Source organism: Balaenoptera musculus, chromosome 13 (genome assembly GCF_009873245.2).
Source record: "Balaenoptera musculus isolate JJ_BM4_2016_0621 chromosome 13, mBalMus1.pri.v3, whole genome shotgun sequence".
NCBI classification, from domain to species: Eukaryota; Metazoa; Chordata; class Mammalia; order Artiodactyla; family Balaenopteridae; genus Balaenoptera; species Balaenoptera musculus.
This window is the reverse complement of record NC_045797.1, coordinates 15,515,351-15,533,845: the sequence shown is the minus strand read 5'-3', so window position 1 is coordinate 15,533,845 and position 18,495 is coordinate 15,515,351. Positions and strand designations below refer to the sequence as shown.

Sequence of the window (18,495 nt, the reverse complement as noted above, 5' to 3'; positions counted from 1 at the left end):
AGTTAATGTGTGCTAAGTTCCTGATGTATTCAGGAGGAAAAAAGAAGTACAGAATAACTCTATATTGCTGTAGGAAAATTTGTAGTTGAATGAATATGTTGAAATTTTAAGGGAAAATACTGAAATAATATATAATGTATAGCTTCCAAGCCAGCAGAGGGACAAAAGAATATACAATGCAAATTTTAATCCAACATTAGATAGAAGAGAAGAAGAACAAAATTCAAAGATAAAGCATAGTAAAGCAAAAAGTCAAACCAAAGAGTAGAAATTAATCCAAATATTCGGTTGGCCAAAAAGTTCGTTCGGGTTTTCCGTAACATCTTATGGGAAAACCCGAATGAACCTTTTGGCCAATCCATACCTAAATAAGAGTAAATATCTCACCTGTGAAAAGATAAAGAAAAGCAAACTGGATTTTCAAAACAACATTCAACTCTATACTACTTAGAAAATGTAAATACAACACAAAAAGAGCACAGGAAGTTAGAAAATAAAGAGATGCAAAAGATATACTATGCAAATACTAACCAAAAGAAAGCTGTTAACAGTTCCAATGCATATCACGAAATAGAGTTTGAGGAAAGATATATATATATTAGAGATAAAGAGGGGAACTATATGATATACAAGAAAAATACACAAAGAAGAAACACCAATTGTACAATTGTACACAACTAACAAAGCTTGAAATATGTAAAGCAAAAACTGGAGAAATTGATACAAGGAGAAACTGGTAAATCAACATTAATGTGGAAATTTTTAACACATCAATAATAATAACTACTGTGAAGCACATAAAATTTGCAAAATTGGTAAGGATATAAAATATTTTGACAATGAAATTAACAACCTTGCTCTTTACACTCAACAAATAGAGCAAATGCAAGATCTTAAGTACACAAGGAACATTTATAAGAATTAACCATGTTCTAAAAAAGACACGTATTTCGAAAAGATGACAAACATTCTCTGCCCACAGTAAATCTTAGAAATCAATCTTAATTTTTTTAATATTTGGAAAACAAAAAAATGTCCTTCTGAACAATCTGTTCAAGGGAAATCATAATGGCAATTGTCCAATAAGTGGAAGTAAATGACAAAAACAGTGTAACATATCAAAAACCATTAAGGTTTAGTAATGAGGCACCTAGCAGTAAATTTATGCATGTTTAATAACTTCTGGTTTCAGAAATGTCAGGCTAATATTCCCACTAAGAATAATTAAGCAATCTAAAACTTAATTATTAAACTCTAACAGAAGGAAAAAATAATAAGCTAAGAGCAGAAATTAGTGACATAGAAAATATACATTCAATGGACAAGATCTAAAAGAAGTTAGATTCAAGGTGGTACAGCCACTTTGGAAGACAGTTTGGTGTTTTCTTACAAAACTAAACATACTCTTATCATATGACCCAGCAATCTGGTACTTACCCAAAAGAGTTGAAAACTTATGTTCACACAAGAACCTACGTTACACATGGATGTTTATAGCAGCTTTATTCATAATTGCCAAAACTGGGAAGCAACATAGATGTCCTTTAGTACATGAATGGATAAATAAACTGTGATATATCTATACAATGGAATACTATTCAGTATTCAAAAGAAATGAGCTATCAAGCCATGAAAAGACATGGCTGAAAGTTAAATGCATATTACTAAGTGAAAGAAGCCAATCTGAAAAGGCTACATACTGTATGATTCCAAGTATATGACATTTTGGAAAAGGCAAAACTATGGAGACAGTAAAAATAAATAAATAAATAATAACAAAGTGTTTATATCCAATGTAAAGAACTCTCAGAAATCAATAAGAAAAATACAAGTGAACCAGTAGAAAAAAAGAGGGGAGGGATATAAAAGGGAATAGCCAAATGGTGAATAAATAAACCTATGAAAAGGGGAAACAATTTAAAACCTCAGTGAGATACCATTATATATCCACCAGGTGTCAACAAGGATGTGGAAAAAACAAGTACTCTCAACTATTGCTGGTAGGTGTGTGGAATGGTGGCATCACTTTGAAAAACAGTTTGATATTATAAAAAAAGTTAAACATACACATGTCAAACAGCAGTTCCATTCCTAGGAATATACACAGCAAAACGAGTACACATGTATGGACTTCCCCGGTGGTGCAGTGGTTAAGAATCCACCTGCCAATTCAGGGGACAGGGGTTTGATCCCTGGTCCAGGAAGATCCCACATGCCATGGAGCAACTAAGCCCGTGTGCCACGACTACTGAGCCTGTGCTCTAGAATCTGCAAGGCACAACTACTGGGCCCATGCACCGCAACTACTGAAGCCCATGCGCCTAGAGCCCGTGCTCCACAACAAAAGAAGCCACCGCAATGAGAAGCCCGCGCACCGCAATGAAGAGTAACCCCCACTTGCCGCAACTAGGGAAAGCCACGCGCAGCAACTTAGACCCAACACAGCCTAAAGTAAATTTTTTTTTAAAAACAGAGTACATGTATATCAAGAGACATCTTTGAGAATGTCTATGGCAGCATTGTTTGTAACAGCCAAGAACCAGAAATAACCCAAATGTCCATCAAGAGCAGAATGGATGAATGAATTGGGATATAAGCACACAGTGGAATATTATTCAGCAATGAAAATGAACTACAATGATACACAATAATATGAATTAATCTAAAGAAATATTGTTGATCGAAATAGACCAAATATAAAACTATATATGCTATTTGATTCCATTTATATAAATTCAAAAACAAGCAAAATTAATCTATGGTGTTAGAATTCAAAATAGTTGTTGCCTTTGAGAATAAGGAAGGATACTGATTGGGAGGGTGCTAGTAATGTTCTTTTTTTTTTTTGCCCTATATGGTGCTACATGCGTACATTCCCTTTGGGAGAATTCATTAAGCCGTACACTAATGATTTGTGTACTTTTGTAAATATGTTAGACTTCAATTTTTCAAAAGTTTTTTAAAAACTGACCTATAGCGTTGGAAGTCAGGACCATGGATACCTTTAGGATGGAGGAAGGGAAAATATTGGAGTAGAAAGGGGCATAGGAGAGACGTCTCTGGAGTGTTGGCAAAGTTCTCTTTTCAACCACAGGTGTTTATTTGAGATAGTTCAAAGAACCATAAATTTGTTTTTTGCACTTCTGTGTGTTATAGTAAAAAATATTTTTAAAAACAAGAAAATAAGAAAAAATATTTGCACATCTATCAGAATGAGGATTTGAAATGTGTGCATATGCTAGGCAAGAGCCTACCATATTTACATTTCTTAATACTTGCATTGCTTAAGAATAATATAAAACAGCATTTCATTGTTGTTGTTCAATTCAGGGTGCAGTCAATTTCACTGGGGCAAGGACAAGGACCCATTGCTGAAAGAATGATCAAAGATGCAATGAAATCAGGAAACTGGGTATTTTTGCAAAACTGCCATCTTGCTGTTTCTTGGATGTTGGCAATGGAGGAGCTAATTAAAACCTTCACAGATTCAAGTATGTGGAGCACATAGCATTTGTATAATAATACCTTTTTCACGTGGCCTTTCTTGTTGAATCCAATCCTTATAATATGTATTTATTGTTGGCATTGTTTTACCCATATTAAAAAGGAGAAATTTGAGATCTAGAGGGTGTAGTTAAGTTACACAACCCAGATTCAAATAAAGATGTTCAGACTCCAAGCTGAAGGTACGATCCCCTGGATCATTTCTGTTTCATGTTGCCTTCTATGGGAGGCCATTTGAATTCAAAATAAATTATATCTAGGCATGATGAAAAGCAATAGAAAATGGACTTAGGACAAAAAAAAGAAATTAAATCTTTCGCTACAGAATGAGAGAAGTTCAGGAACAAAGTTCAAATTAGAACCAATTCTCAGAGTAGTGTTTTACCACTTTTTATCCTCTGTAACCCACATGACAATCAACCTTCACATGTGTCTCATAGTCACCCCCCCCACACACACACACACACACACTCATGGGGGTGCCCAGCATGAGTCATGGTTGCCACCACTAACTATAATATCACCACCTTCTTTCCCACTCAAGAAAGTATAATGGACTGCAAAGAGAGAAGTGGAGTTAGAATCTACTCATTTTTATATAGTAGTGTAAAAACAGTTGAAACCTTAGGAACTGTATTATTGGTAATAAGCTGTGTGCGCCCCACTTTACCACTCTCCCTGGAAGCTATGAAGGAGAATACCCAGCCTGGTATATCCAGGGCCCTTTCTCTGGGGTCCTCCTTTTTGCCCTGACCACAGAGGGCTTTCTAGGAAGGTGAGAGATATGCACATGATCTTGCATGTGACTTTTCTCATTGCTACCTATTAAGGTGAAGAGATGCTCCTTTACAGGGCGGCCAGCCTGCACTGGTTACCAAGCCACAACCAGGGTTTAGCAGCCTTCCCCTAGAAGGCCCCTCATTCCCTGGGTACCCCCTGCCCTGCCTTCTGCAGGCTGCTTCCATCAAGGATAAACAGTCATTAGCATCTGCCATCCAGAATCTCCACTCTTTCCACTCTTTGCAATGCAAATAAGAGGTGGCTTGCTTCCTGCTGGGCCTGTGGCTTATTTCTATTTAAATAATTAAAGAAAAATGACAAGAAGGTCTTTCCTACTGTTCCTAATCCTGATGATTAGGATTATGATTAGGAAAAAAAATGCTGGGAAGGCATCTAAAAAGCAGTTTGCTGCAGTGGTACTATGTGAGCCTTCCAAGTATGGACCTGTAGTTCAGCTTCACAATGACCTGGACAAGAGTGTTTGCCAGACCTTCAAGGAGGCTGGATGGGCTATGGAAGCCAGCAAAGGTGTTGATGGATTTTAAGTGTTTAAGTGGATAGAAAAATCCTCTCCTGGCCCTTGTTACAATTGTTTATTAACTTAACCATTTGAGTTTTAATGTTTAACTTGAACCAGAAAAAAAAAAAAAAAAAATTCAGGTAATAAACTGAAAAGAGATAGTGAATGAAAAAAAAAGAGATAGAGGAAGGAAAAAACCCTCTGGGCTTGAAATTCTAAGACCTGATTAGAGTTTCGCCCCCACCACTTCCTGACTGTACATATCACGCCTCTTCTCTGGACCTCAGTTTCCCCCACAATAAAATGACTACATAGCGTCATTGCTAGAAGTCCCACAGCTAAGATGATCTCTAATTCCATTCCAGCCCTAAACTTCTATGATGTCTATGAAAGTTAAGATTCTTGATGCTTTTGCAATTATAAGAGAAAAGGTACTTTAAAAAATGCTTCTCTAAACCTGGCCTTTTTCACTCTGGTTTTTTTGGTTAATGAAATCATTAGCCCTAAGACTTTGATGATGTTTGACTTATGCCTAATAGTTTTTACCATACAAGCAACTTTAGTGCTGTTCTAGAATTGTACTAGAATTAACTTTTAATTTTAGCTCTTTAATATAGCTCATGAATTTAGATTACCAAACCAAGAAGCATAAATTCAGCTTTAATCTGTAGTCATTCATTTAATAAATATTCGAGAACCTACCGCGTACAATGCATTGTTCTAGATGCTTAGGGTATGTTGGTGAACAAAATAACCATAGTCATCTGCCCTCATTGAGCTTACATGCTAGTGAGGGGAGAGAGACAATAAACAAACTACATAACAAATAAGTAATTTATAAGGTATGGTAGAATGTGGTCGGAGCTTTGGAAAAAATTAAAAGGAAAGTAAGGAGAAACAGAAAGGTTGGGATGGAATGGGAGTGAGGAGGAAGGGTGGATAGCAGTTTTAAATGACGTGGTCTAGATAGACCTCTTTGAGAAGGTGGCGTTTGATCAACACTTGAAGAAAGTAAGGGAGTCTAAAGGAAGAACATTCAGGTAGAAGGAACAGCTAGTGCCTGGGCCCTCCCTCGGAGGGAGCAAGCCAAGAGTGTCGGAGAAACACCTTCACTTGTACTTAGAGACCAATGCCAAGAAAGGCCTCCTTCGATGATGCCTGTGCCTTCCTGTGATGCGATCAATGATTTTCCCAGCTCTGCTTTGGCCTTTTGAACCTGGAATGGAGCTTGTTCTTTCTTAGGTTCTCTGTCCACAGCTCAGAAAGGAAGCGTATATTGACTTAACTTCTTGATGCTGTATGTGAAGTCTCTCCGTTTCCCTGCTCCCTGAGCTCCCTTTGCAACATCTCTGCAGAAGGGACAAATTTCTTTTTTCTCCAGAAGGCTTTCTGGCCATTTTCACACAATTTTCCTTAAATTGAATGGCTAAAAAAATAAAAAATAAATAAAAACAAACAAAAACTAAAACCCCTTCTTGAGCGTAAATGTAGTAACTGTCCTCTCTTTCAATTGAAAATTTTCCCAATTTCAGAGGAAAGGTCCTTAGCATCTCTATCACGTATTGAAAATTAATGTGAAATTAAACTGAATAATTGAGAAATTAATTGAGTAATTTCTTTACTCAAATGTGCCAGCATCTAGACTGCCAAACTGACTTGTGTGAAGAGCTTCTGTAAAGAGTCCCCTCACCTCCATTTTAGAAGATTTTACAACATAAACTACTTAAAATAGAAAACTTAGTCTTTAAACAGAACTTACAGCATATTTTTTTTTGCTATCCTATAATAATTATTTCTTACAGAAAAGTGTTACTCAGAGGTATGCATTTTCCTTTTTTGTCATTTTGTCTTTGTTTTAAACAGATATTGTTATCAAGGACACATTTCGACTTTTTTTAAGTTCCATGCCTAGTAATACATTTCCTGTTACAGTTCTTCAAAATTCTGTCAAGGTAACGTATGGTTGTCCTGTAACATGATTGGCTTCAGGGTGTTCGCCGAGTGGGTCCAGGAAGCCCAGGCTTGTGCCAGGCTGTGTCAGAGTCCAGGTGGCCCAGGTGGGGAAGTGGGAGTCGGTGTCCCTTCACCGGAGAGTGAGCAGGGAAACAATTTCCCAGGCCATTGCCCATCCTTACGTGCCATAGTGCTGCTGGTCATTCAACACCTCCACTCTTCCACTCTATAAGAAAAGGTCAAAGATGCAGAGGAATGAGTACAGAACCCCTCCCAGAGTTAAGAGAATGTTTCAGCATTTGGGAAACAGGAAGGCCCACAGGGAGTATGGTTGCTGGATTGCAAGGCTGGAAGTTTCCAATATATGGGAAGCCTCTGCATATGAATGATCACCCAGGAACCAGGGATGTCTCTTCCCTGTCTGCCCTGTGCCATCAAGGCAAAGTGTGGGGTGATGCCGCATGTTGAGATGACCAGAAAATCCAGTGCAGAAAGCCTGAGCATCCTTTCTGGTCCATGTTTAGAGAAATGGACACCAAATGGAAGTGTCGGAGGTTCTTGTTGAGGTGGTTCACACGCTATAGGTCTGAGGACCCCCTATTCTCCAGAGACTGAGGCTGAGCAAGATACAGAGCAGGCGCAAACAGGGCAGGAATGCCTCCCAGGCATTGGTTATTTACATCCCCTCACTGGCTTCAGCCTGTTTGTGTTATTTGGAAATAATGCGTATCTGTACAACCACCCTCTCTGCCGCGGGTGTCTCTACAGGTAACCAATGAGCCTCCAAAAGGTTTACGTGCAAATATCAGACGAGCATTTACCGAAATGACACCTTCATTTTTTGAAGAAAATATACTTGGAAGAAAATGGAGACAAATAATATTCGGCATTTGTTTCTTCCATGCAATTATTCAGGTACACTCAATTTGTATTTTAATAGAGACAAGAAGTGTATTAGGTTAAAAATAAAGCAATAAAAAGAATTAAGTAAAAGCTTACAAATGGCATTGTGAAATGCTGAGGGCCCTGTTCTGTCTGAACCCAAGTTGTTTTAACTTAGTCCCTGATCTCTGCACACCCCTTGCCTCTGTATCTCACAGATTTGCCTCCCAGCTCTGCTCTGACCTAAGGAGCACCACCTCCTGGATGAATGTAGTAGGTCAAATTCAAGAACACGAAATTGATCTCCGTAGCTGTGCTTCACTCGCAAAATCTGCTTCCCTTCCAGACTCTACTCCTGAAATCGGTGGTCCCATTCTCTCAATCACCTACACTCAGAGTGTCAGGATTATTTTTATTCTTCCTCCTTTACACATATATATCATGTCAGTCGGCAAGTCTTCATTTTTCTTACAATAATTTCACTCTCACCTGCTCCTGTTGGAGTGGGCTTAGACACTTAACAGCTTCCTCCCTGTGATTAGAGCTCCAAGTCCCCGAAAAGCTGCCTTCAACTGGGCACTCCTTTCCCCCCTCTGTTCAGACCTCATTGCCCTGATCTGGTGCCCATCCTGTAGCCCTTGTACCAGAATTCTGACTCTAGCTCCATATCTCTGTATGGTGTCTTGATTAGGCAGGCTGCCTAGTTTTCAAATGTGTGTGATCTGCAGGTGAAGAATCAGTAGAGAAGAAACAAAGATGAAAGATGCAAAATTTGGGATAAATAAGTAAACAAGATCCTAGAGGAGATCGGAGAGGCTGGGATTGGGGCTCCCAGTGGGAGGCATTTGTTCTACTAACAAAAGCAGCTGAGATGAGGGATGGTTTAAGATTCAGGGCAATTTTGAGATGGAGAGGAGGAAACATGGTACAGTTGCCAAAATATAGACCAACCTAAGTGTCCCTCAACAGATGAATGGATAAAAAAGATGTGGTATATACATACAATGGAATACTAATCAGCCATAAAAAAGAAAGAAATTTTGCCATTTGCGCAACATGGATGGACTTGGAGGGTATTATGCTAAGTGAATTAAGTCAGGCAGAGAAAGGAAAGACAAACATTATATGATATCACTTTATATGTGTAATCTAAAAAATACAACAGGAACTTCCCTGGTGGTCCAGTGGTAAAGAATCTGCCTTGCAATGCAGGGGACGCCAGTTTGATCCCTGGTCGGGGACCTAAGATCCCACATGCCACAGGGGCAACTAAGCCCACACGCCACAACTATTGAGCTCACACACCTCAACTAGAGAGCTTGCGTGCCACAAACTACAGAGCCCACGCTCTCTGGACCCCGCTCACCACAACTACAGAGCCTGCAGGCCCTGGAGCCTGAGCACCACAACTAGAGAAAGAAAACCCACATGCCACAACTAGAGAGAAGCCCGCGTGCTGCAACTAAGGCCCGACACAGCCAAAATTAAATAAATAAATAAATAAATAATAAATCTTAAAAAAATAGTTATAAAAAAAGTTATTTAAAAAAATATAACAGAGACTTCCCAGGTGGCTCAGTGGTTAAGGCTCCACGCTCCCAATGCAGGGGGCCGGGGTTTGATCCCTGGTCAGGGAACTAGATCCCATACGCATGCCACAAGTAAGAGTTTGCATGCCACAACTAAGGAGCCCACATGCCACAACTAAGGAGCCTGCCTGCTGCAGCTAAGACCCAGCGCAACCAAATAAATAAATAAATAAAGATTTAATTACAAAAAATAAATAAAAAATTTTAAAAATACAACAAACTAGTGAATATAACAAAAAAAGAAGCAGACTCACAGATACAGAGAACAAAGTAGTGGTTACAGGGTGGGGAGGCTATCTGGGGTGGTGGAGGGGGAGGTACAAATTATTGGGTGTAAGACAGGCTCAAGGATGTATTGTACAACACAGGGCATATAGCCAATATTTTGTAACAACTGTAAATGGAGTGTAACCTTTAAAACGTATAAAAATTAAAAAATAAATTTAAGGGGACTTCCCTGGTGGCGCAGTGATTAAGAATCCGCCTGCCAATGCAGGGGACATGGGTTCGAGCCCTGGTCCAGGAAGATCCCACATGCTGCGGAGCAACTAAGCCCGTGTGCCACAACTACTGAGCCTGCGCTCTAGAGCCCATGAGCCACAACTACTGAGCCCACGTGCCACACTTACTGAAGCCCGCACGCCTAGAGCCCGTGCTCTGCAACAAGAGAAGCCACCAAAATGAAAAGCCCGTGCACCGCAACGAAGAGTAGACACCACTCACGGCAAGTAGAGAAAGCCCACGCGCAGCAACGAAGACCCAACGCAGCCAAAAATAAATAAATAAATTTTAAAAATAATAATAATTTTAAAAATTTTTTAATAAAAATATAAATTTAAGAAAAGAGGAGGGAACGTAGGACCAATCCTCTGATACAATCAGTAGTTTAGAATTAAGAAATTAGATGAGATAAGGAGATAACAAAGAAAGGGAAAGATTTCACTTTGGGGAGTTATGAAACAAGAATTGAGATTCTGGGTATCAGTTTAAAAAAAAAAAAGAAGGCCACTATAGAGAAGTCAGCATGTAACCAGCATGTCACGCATGACTGAAAAGCCTGGTTGATAGACAGACTTCTTAGAAGAGTTGGGGGCAGCTCTCTCCACCAGATAGGTTATTAGTGTCAATATTTTTATGCCAAAAGACTCTAGGTGGGATAGTTTTCCCTATTTTGATGGACAAATATTTTATTTTACCATGAAGAACAAATGTTCTTTTGACAAGTCTATCACATTTTCACATTTCTCATAATATCAAATTTTCTTTTGGAAAATTGGCAAAAGGCCAGTGTTGGAGGAAGAGGTGCCTGCCCCGTTTGGTGACAGCCAAACTGAAAGCCCGGCTCAAGTTGAATGTCATGATTTTAACCGATTTTGCACAATGAGGATGCTCAACTTCAACAGAAACCTTTTAGTTTTCAGTATTTTACAAAACTAATTTTATCAAATTTTAAGACCATTTTCATTTTCTATTCTAGGAGAGAAAAAAGTTCGGCCCTCTTGGTTGGAATATCTGCTATGAATTTAATGACAGTGACAGGGAATGTGCTTTACTGAACCTCAACCTTTACTGTCAAGAAGGAAAGATTCCCTGGGATGCATTGATTTACATCACTGGTCAGTATGCCCACATGGCCTGACGTCCAGCTGTGCACCACCCAGTTGTTGGTTTACACCCACCTGGCTTATACCAAAACGATGTCCTCCCAAGCCTTTGGTGATGGTGGTGATGACTTCTGATACTGCCTTTGAGAACATAAGACAATGATAAGAATATCATAAGAATATTTACACATAGGAAATGGGATGAATGTTTTCCCAAATAATAATGGCAAAAACTTAGATAGCTCTTGCTACATGCTAAGCATGTTTTAAGCATGTCCCATGAATTAGCAGATTTAATCCTTACAACAACCCTATAAGGTGACGACTATCATATCCCTATTTTACACATGAAGAACCCGAAGAACACAGCTTACAAGGGTGAAGCCAAGATTTAAAGGCAGGCAGTCCAGCCTCCAGAGTCTGTGCTCTTAAATTCAAAAGAATCTAAACATGATTGACTAGTTGAGACCTGTTGAGTTAGGTGCACTTATGAAAAGGAAAAACTATTTCAGGAATTACAATTTTTAACAAATATGAATTGTGGCCAAATGAGATCTTACTGCCAAAATCAGATACAATTTAGACCATGTAGACCCAAATAATGAAGAACAGATTCCCACTGGGAGGTGAGGGAGGGAGAGAGAAGAATGGGAATGGATGGTTTTCATTGGTGAGCAAGGGAAATGGGGAACAGCAGAGAGGTATCATCTGATCTAGAGCCTTGAACAGCACGTGACACCTTGGAACATGTTTGAGTGAAGGGCAGCGAAAGAGTATGGAAATGGATGAGGACCCATCCCCAGGGTGGACCAAGAGAAGTGGATATGGAACCTGGGAAGCTACTTTGTACTCCTGCTCCCAGCCACTCCTGTGTGGCCAACATTGCTTAACATAACAGTGAGTTAGGCAGAATTCTTCTCTGGCACCCTCTATGTACCCTGAATATTTTGCTTCCTAGCTTTTCTCTCCCTTCCTTCTCTCCTAGAACACTTGACCTTTCTGGTTACCTCAATTTCTACTGCTGTGGAAGTAACTGTGTTTTGAAAAGGATAGAAAGGAATGAGACAAAGATGTATCTGCTCTCATCACTACTATTCAATGTTGTGCTGAAGATTCTAGCCAGGGAAATTACACAAGGAAAAGCAATCAAAGACATCCAGAGGGCTTCCCTGGTGGCGCAGTGGTTGAGAATCTGCCTGCCAATGCAGGACACACGGGTTCGAGCCCTGGTCTGGGAAGATCCCACATGCCGCGGAGTGGCTGGCCCCGTGAGCCACAATTACTGAGCCTGCGCGTCTGGAGCCTGTGCTCCGCAACAAGAGAGGCCGCGACAGTGAGAGGCCCGTGCACCGCGATGAAGAGTGGCCCCCGCTTGCCACAACTAGAGAAAGCCCTCGCACAGAAACGAAGACCCAACACAGCCAAAAATAAATAAATAAATAAATAAATAAAGTAAACAATGCGTTTAAAAAAAAAAATACATTTATAAAAAAAAAAAAAAAAAAAAAAGACATCCAGATTAGCTGGAAGAAATAAACCTATCTTTATTTGCAGATGACAAGATCTTGCATGCAGAAAATCCTAAGGAATTCATACACACGCACGCACGCACACACACACACACACACACACACACAAACTGGAAGTAACAAATGAGTTCAGCAAGGTTGTAGGATACAAAGTCAATATACAAAAATCAACTGCATTTCTACACACTGGCAATGAACAATTAGAAAATACATTTAATTCTATTCATGATAACATCAAAAAGAATAAACTACTTAAGAATAAGTTTACCAAAAGAAGTGCAGATTTGTGCACTGAAACCTGCAAAACACTGCCAAAGGAAATTAATCTAAATAAATGAAGAGACGTGACATGCTCGTGGATTGAGAGACACAATATTGTGAAAGTGGCAGTAATCCCCAGACCGATCTATAGATATAGCACAATCCCTATCAAAATCTCAGCTGACACTGTTGCTGAAATTGGCAAGCTGATTACAACATTTGGATGGAAATGCAAAAGGCCCCAAAAAGCAAAAACAATCCTGAAAAAAAAGAATGAAGTCAGAAGAGTTACATTTCCCAATTTCAAGAGTTATACAAAGCTACAATAATGAAGAGAATGTGAGACAACAAGGACTTACTGTATAGTACAGGGAACTATATTCAATATCTTGTAATAAACTATACAGGAAAAGAATCGGAAAAAAATATATAGATATATAAACATATATGTGTGAACGAATCACTGCTATACACCTGAAACTAACACAATATTGTAAATCAACTAAATTCAATTTTTTAAAAAAACCAATATGGTACTGGCATAAGGATAGACATATAATCAATGGAACAGAATTGAGAATCCAGAAATAAACCCTTATATTTATGGTCAATTTATTTTTTTAAAAAAAGTTTATGGGCTTCCCTGGTGGTGCAGTGGTTGAGAATCCGCCTGCCAGTGCAGGGGACACGGGTTCGAGTCCTGGTCTGGGAGGATCCCACATGCCGCGGAGCGGCTGGGCCCGTGAGCCACAATTACTGAGCTTGCGCGTCTGGAGCCTGTGCTCCGCAAAAAGAGAGGCCGCAATAGTGAGAGGCCCGCGCACCGCGATGAAGAGTGGCCCCCGCTTGCCGCAACTAGAGAAGGCCCTCGCAGAGAAACGAAGACCCAACACAGCCATAAATAAAATAAATAAATAAACAAATAAAAAAGGCATTCCTGCTAAAAAAAAAAAAAAAAATTTATTTATTTTTGGCTGTGTTGGGTCTCTGTTGCTGCACGTGTGCTTTCTCTAGTTGTGGCGAGCGTGGCCTACTCTTTGTTGCGGTGCACGGGCTTCTCATTGTGGTGGCTTCTCTTGTTGTGGAGCACGGGCTCTAGGCGTGCGGGCTTCAGTAAGTGTGGCACGTGGGCTCAGTAGTTGTGGCTCATGGGCTCTAGAGCGCAGGCTCAGTAGTTGTGGCACACGGGCTTAGTTGCTCCGAAGCATGTGGGATTTTCCCAGGCCAGGGCTCGAACCTGTGTCCCCTGCATTGGCAGGCGGATTCTTAATCACTGCACCACCAGGGAAGCCCCTAGTCAATTTATTTTTAACAAAGGCACCAGGACAATTCAATGGGGGAAGGAGAGTCTTTTCAATAAATGATGCTGGGACAATTGGATATCCATCTACAAAAGAATGAACTTGGATCCTTATCCTACACCATACAAAAAATTAATTCAAAATGAGTGATATATCTAAATGTAAGAGCTAAAACTATAAAACTCTTAGGAGAAAGCATATAAGTAAATCTTCATGACTTTGGGTTAATAATGGCTTCTTAGATATGACACAAAAAACACTAGTAATAAAAGAAAAATAATAAATTCAACTTCTTCAACATGTAAAGCTTTTACACTTCAGCAAACACCATCAAGAAAGTGAAAAAGGAAGCCACAGACTGAGAGAGAATATTTGCAATCATATATCTGATAAGGCACCTGTATACGAAGTATATAAAGAACTCCAACAACAGTAAGAAGAAAAATAATCCAATTTTTAAATGGGCAAAAGATTTGAATGTATATTTCGCAAAAAAAAAAGACATACAAATGCCTAATAAGCACATGAAATGATGCTCACTTAGTCATTAGGAAAATGAAAATTAAAGCCATAATGAGATACCACTTTACACCCATTAGGATGACTATAATAAAAAAAAGACAGTAAGAAATGTTAGCAAGGATGTGGAGAAAGTGGAACCCTCATACATAGCTGGTGACAATGTAATATGTTGCTGCTGCTTTGGAAAATGTTTTAATAGGTTTACCATATGACCCAGAAATTCCATTCCACTGCTAGTTATATACCAGGGAAAATAAAAACTCATGTCCACACCAAAACTTGTACAGAAATGTTCATAACAGCATCATTCATAATCCCCAAAAGTGGAAACAACATGAATGTCTATCAACTGATGAATGGATAAAGTGAGGTCTATCCATACAATATTACAAATGTAATATTACTCCACCATAAAAAAGAAATAAAGTACTGATACATGCTCCAACTTGGATAAACCTCAAAAACTTTATGCTAAGTAAAAGAAGCCAGACACAAAATATCACATGTTGTATATTCCATTTATGTGAAATTTCCAGAAAAAGCAAATATACAGACAGAAAGTAAGATAGTGATTGCGTGGGGCCGGGGATAAGAAATAGACGGTGACTGCAAATGGGCACAAGATTTATTTGGGGGGATGATAGGAATGTTCTAAAATTAGATCATGGTGATGGTTACACAACTTTGTAAATTTACTAAAAACTATTTAATTATACATGCAAATTTTAAGTGACATGATTTTCAAGGTGTAGCTCATCAAAAATGTTAAAAAAAAAAAAAAATAGGAGAAAAAAAGGCAATGCTTTATCCAGGCAATGATAGTTGCTTGTGGTGGGATTTTAGGCAGTCATTTATGGATTAATACAGAAAATACAGGTTAGTACCACTATGCTAAATGCTGGAAATACAAAGATGATGTAGTCCCTGCCTACCAAAAACTCATGGGGTGGAGATAATAAATAAATTATAATATGGTATGACAATTACCAAAATAGAAGTGTATGGACAATGCTGTGGGAATTCAGAAGGAGCAAATAACGCTACCTGGAGGAATCTGGGAAAGCTCCACCAAGGAGGCAATGGTTGAGTGGGGCACTGAACGGTGGGCTGGGCTCAGAAGGAGAGAAGAGGCAGGAGAGCACACTGGCAGAGAGAACAGTGATGGAAAAGCCCAGCAGTGTCGGGATGTGGCATGCCTGTAGACACTGAGTAGTTCACGAGTGCCAGAGCAGAGTATAAAGAGGAGATGTATATGGAGGAAAGCTTTATCTTCAACAAAACTAAACAAAGGTGGTCTGCGGGCACACCTTGAAAGCCTGTGTGTGTTGTTAATAAATTTGGGCTCTACCTTATAAGCAATGGTTGGCAATTATAGTCTTTTAGGCTGGGAACAGGTGCAACCACTTATAAAGCTGTAACAAAAGCAAGACGAAGAATTGAACAAGGGGATACAGCAACACCAAGGGGGAGACTAGACAGGAGAGACTAAACAGAGAAAGATTAAGGAGGCTTTAAATATGGGAAGGTATTTGGGGTTGAAGGAGGGGGAACAGTCCTTAAAATTTTATAGAGTAAGCTACAGCGATGCCTAAGTCCAAGAGACAGCTCTGAGCTCAAAGTGGGCAAAGACAGAGCCAAACCTAAGGTCTATCCAGTTTGTGTCGGGCAATCCCTGAGCCAGCCCACAGGGATAAGAATGGAAGAGAAGGGGAAGACACCACATCAGGATTTGCAACAAGACCCTCAGGAATTGTGATGCCTGGGCCAGAACAGGTGGTGGACGTGAATGGTAGACGCCCCCTCCCAACATTTGTCTTCTAAACCCAGAAGACTCCTTCCTAAAAGTAAGCCTAAAAGTGAGTCATCTACCCTGAATCAAATTATTGGAGTTCCTGGTTTGCTCACTTTGATCCAAGAAAAACATAACACTATATCTGGACACAGAATCACAAAGTCTGATGATTTTTAAGGCAAATATTTCTGTGCTTCTTCTCAAAATATAAATATTTTTGTTTAAAAAAAAAATTTTTGGCCTTGCCGCACGGCATGTGGGATCTTAGTTTCCCAACCAGGGATCAGACGTGGGCCCCCTACGGTAGAAGCGTGGAGTCTTAACCACTGGATCGCCAGGAAAGTCCCGAAAATTTTTTTAGAATAATGCACTTCAGGGCAACTCTTTCCTCTCACCACTGACTAATTATTGGAGTCTGAGTTTTCCCGGCCACCCTCCTTTCCCAGACACCATGATGCAATTGAAGAAACTTGACCTTTACATTCCCGTCTAGCCCTCAGGATCCAAGTTAGTCTGAAGCTAGATGGACCCACCACAAAGATTTAACCCAACTTCGTGTTGCAAGATTTCCCAGAGAGTGACTGAAGAGTATTCTCAGGAAAGTACAGCAGCATCTCTTTCTTCCCTCTTAGAATTGCTAATACAGGGAGTCAGTTACTTGACCATCAGCTCTGGCACTTACTCCCCAACCCCCTCAGTCTAAGTGGCTGAGCCAGTAAGACTGACCAGAAGTGCCTCAACAGGAGAGGGAAGATAGGTACAAGCCAGGACGTTGCTATCCTGGAAGAAATAAATTACTGAGATTCCAAACACAAATAACTTACTCTCAACCAACCATCTCAGCTTGAAAAAGAATTTTTAAAAAAATCTTCTTGACATAATGAAAGAGATGGAGATGAGAATGGATGAACATTCAAAGGATTCAGAAGTTGACAATATCAGTATCATAAGTAAAATCCTTTTCAGAACACTACAGAAGTGAATAATGAATTATAGCAATGGGTCTGGAATTTTTCCAAGGAATCATATCATCCAGCAGTACAATCATTCCAATGCAGAATAGATATCTTTCCTACTTGTAACTTGGGGATGACGATGGAGCATAATTTCTCTGTTGAAAGAGATGGGATACCAATACATTGTAATTCCCCATAACATAATTTCTGTGAGGCAAGCTGTCTCTTTCACTTTGGATCTATCTTTCTTCCTTGGCTTAATATCAATGATTTATAAAGTATGTATAGAGTTTGAATGGCTTGTTGTAAATGTTTTGGTTTCATTTAGCTCATTGGCCCCCAAAAGAAGCAGTGGTTCATGGAAAGTATGTCTGTTTTAGAATACTACAGTCAATGATGGGATAAGACCCAAAATCAATATTTTTGAAGAAAAAAACAGGAAGAAGAAAGAAATATGTAAATAGATCTCACTGTCTTTAGTTTCAGTTATTTGGGAAAAGCAAAATAATGAGGGGAGAGAACATGTACTAGATTTTTTTCTGCTTTTTAAAAGTAGACTTTTATTATCTTTGGGGGTGGGGTAATAGAAGAAACTCAATGTGCTATTTTCACTTTCAGTACCAAATAAATGTGTGAATAAATAAACCTATTAGAATGTGGGTATGCATATCAATTAAAAGCAAACAATGTTTTTAAACGCAAACTTCTTTTCAGCTGAAATTACATATGGTGGTAGAGTTACAGATACCTGGGATCAAAGATGCCTTCGTACTGTTTTGAAAAGATTTTTTTCTCCTGAAACATTACAAGAGGATTATAAATATTCTGAATCAGGTGAGTGACTTTTCAATATCATGGAAAACAACTTTTTCCAAGAAGTCGTTGACAGCATCTCTCAGTTTTCCATCCAGGAGCTGTCTGTGTCCAGTCCTCACAACCCAGACCCCACACTCTCCCATCCTCATGCTTGACCACCTTCAAAACGGCTTTGGTTGTAAGAGTACAAAGATCTATTATATGAATAACCATTTTGAATTATTTCTGCTCTAAAATGGGTTGTATTCTGTCTAAGTGTGTTTTCAAAGTTCCGTAAATTCAGAACACACCTCTCAGTAGCACATCCCTGGGTTCTCAGAACCTTGAAATGTTCTGCATGTTTACACCCTGAAAGGTTAGGACACTGATTAGATGTAAAGGCCTCAAGAAAAGGTAAAGAAACTAGACACAGGGATGAAGGCGAGGAAAAACCATCCCTGTTTCTCTGTGAGGCAGCTGATTATAGCCACCATATGAACAGACAGA

General features: G+C 39.4%; 1 protein-coding gene across 1 annotated transcript in view; it reads left to right on the top strand.

Annotated features, from left to right (window-relative positions):
- Positions 1–18,495, top strand: part of DNAH6 (dynein axonemal heavy chain 6) — a 298,716-nt gene that overhangs the window by 255,723 nt on the left and 24,498 nt on the right. Inside the window, exons 65-69 of the mRNA XM_036873333.1 lie at positions 3,331–3,491; positions 6,668–6,756; positions 7,526–7,672; positions 10,706–10,844; positions 17,908–18,027. Coding sequence (XP_036729228.1) covers positions 3,331–3,491; positions 6,668–6,756; positions 7,526–7,672; positions 10,706–10,844; positions 17,908–18,027 — 656 coding nt within the window. The remainder of the gene's footprint in view (positions 1–3,330; positions 3,492–6,667; positions 6,757–7,525; positions 7,673–10,705; positions 10,845–17,907; positions 18,028–18,495) is intronic.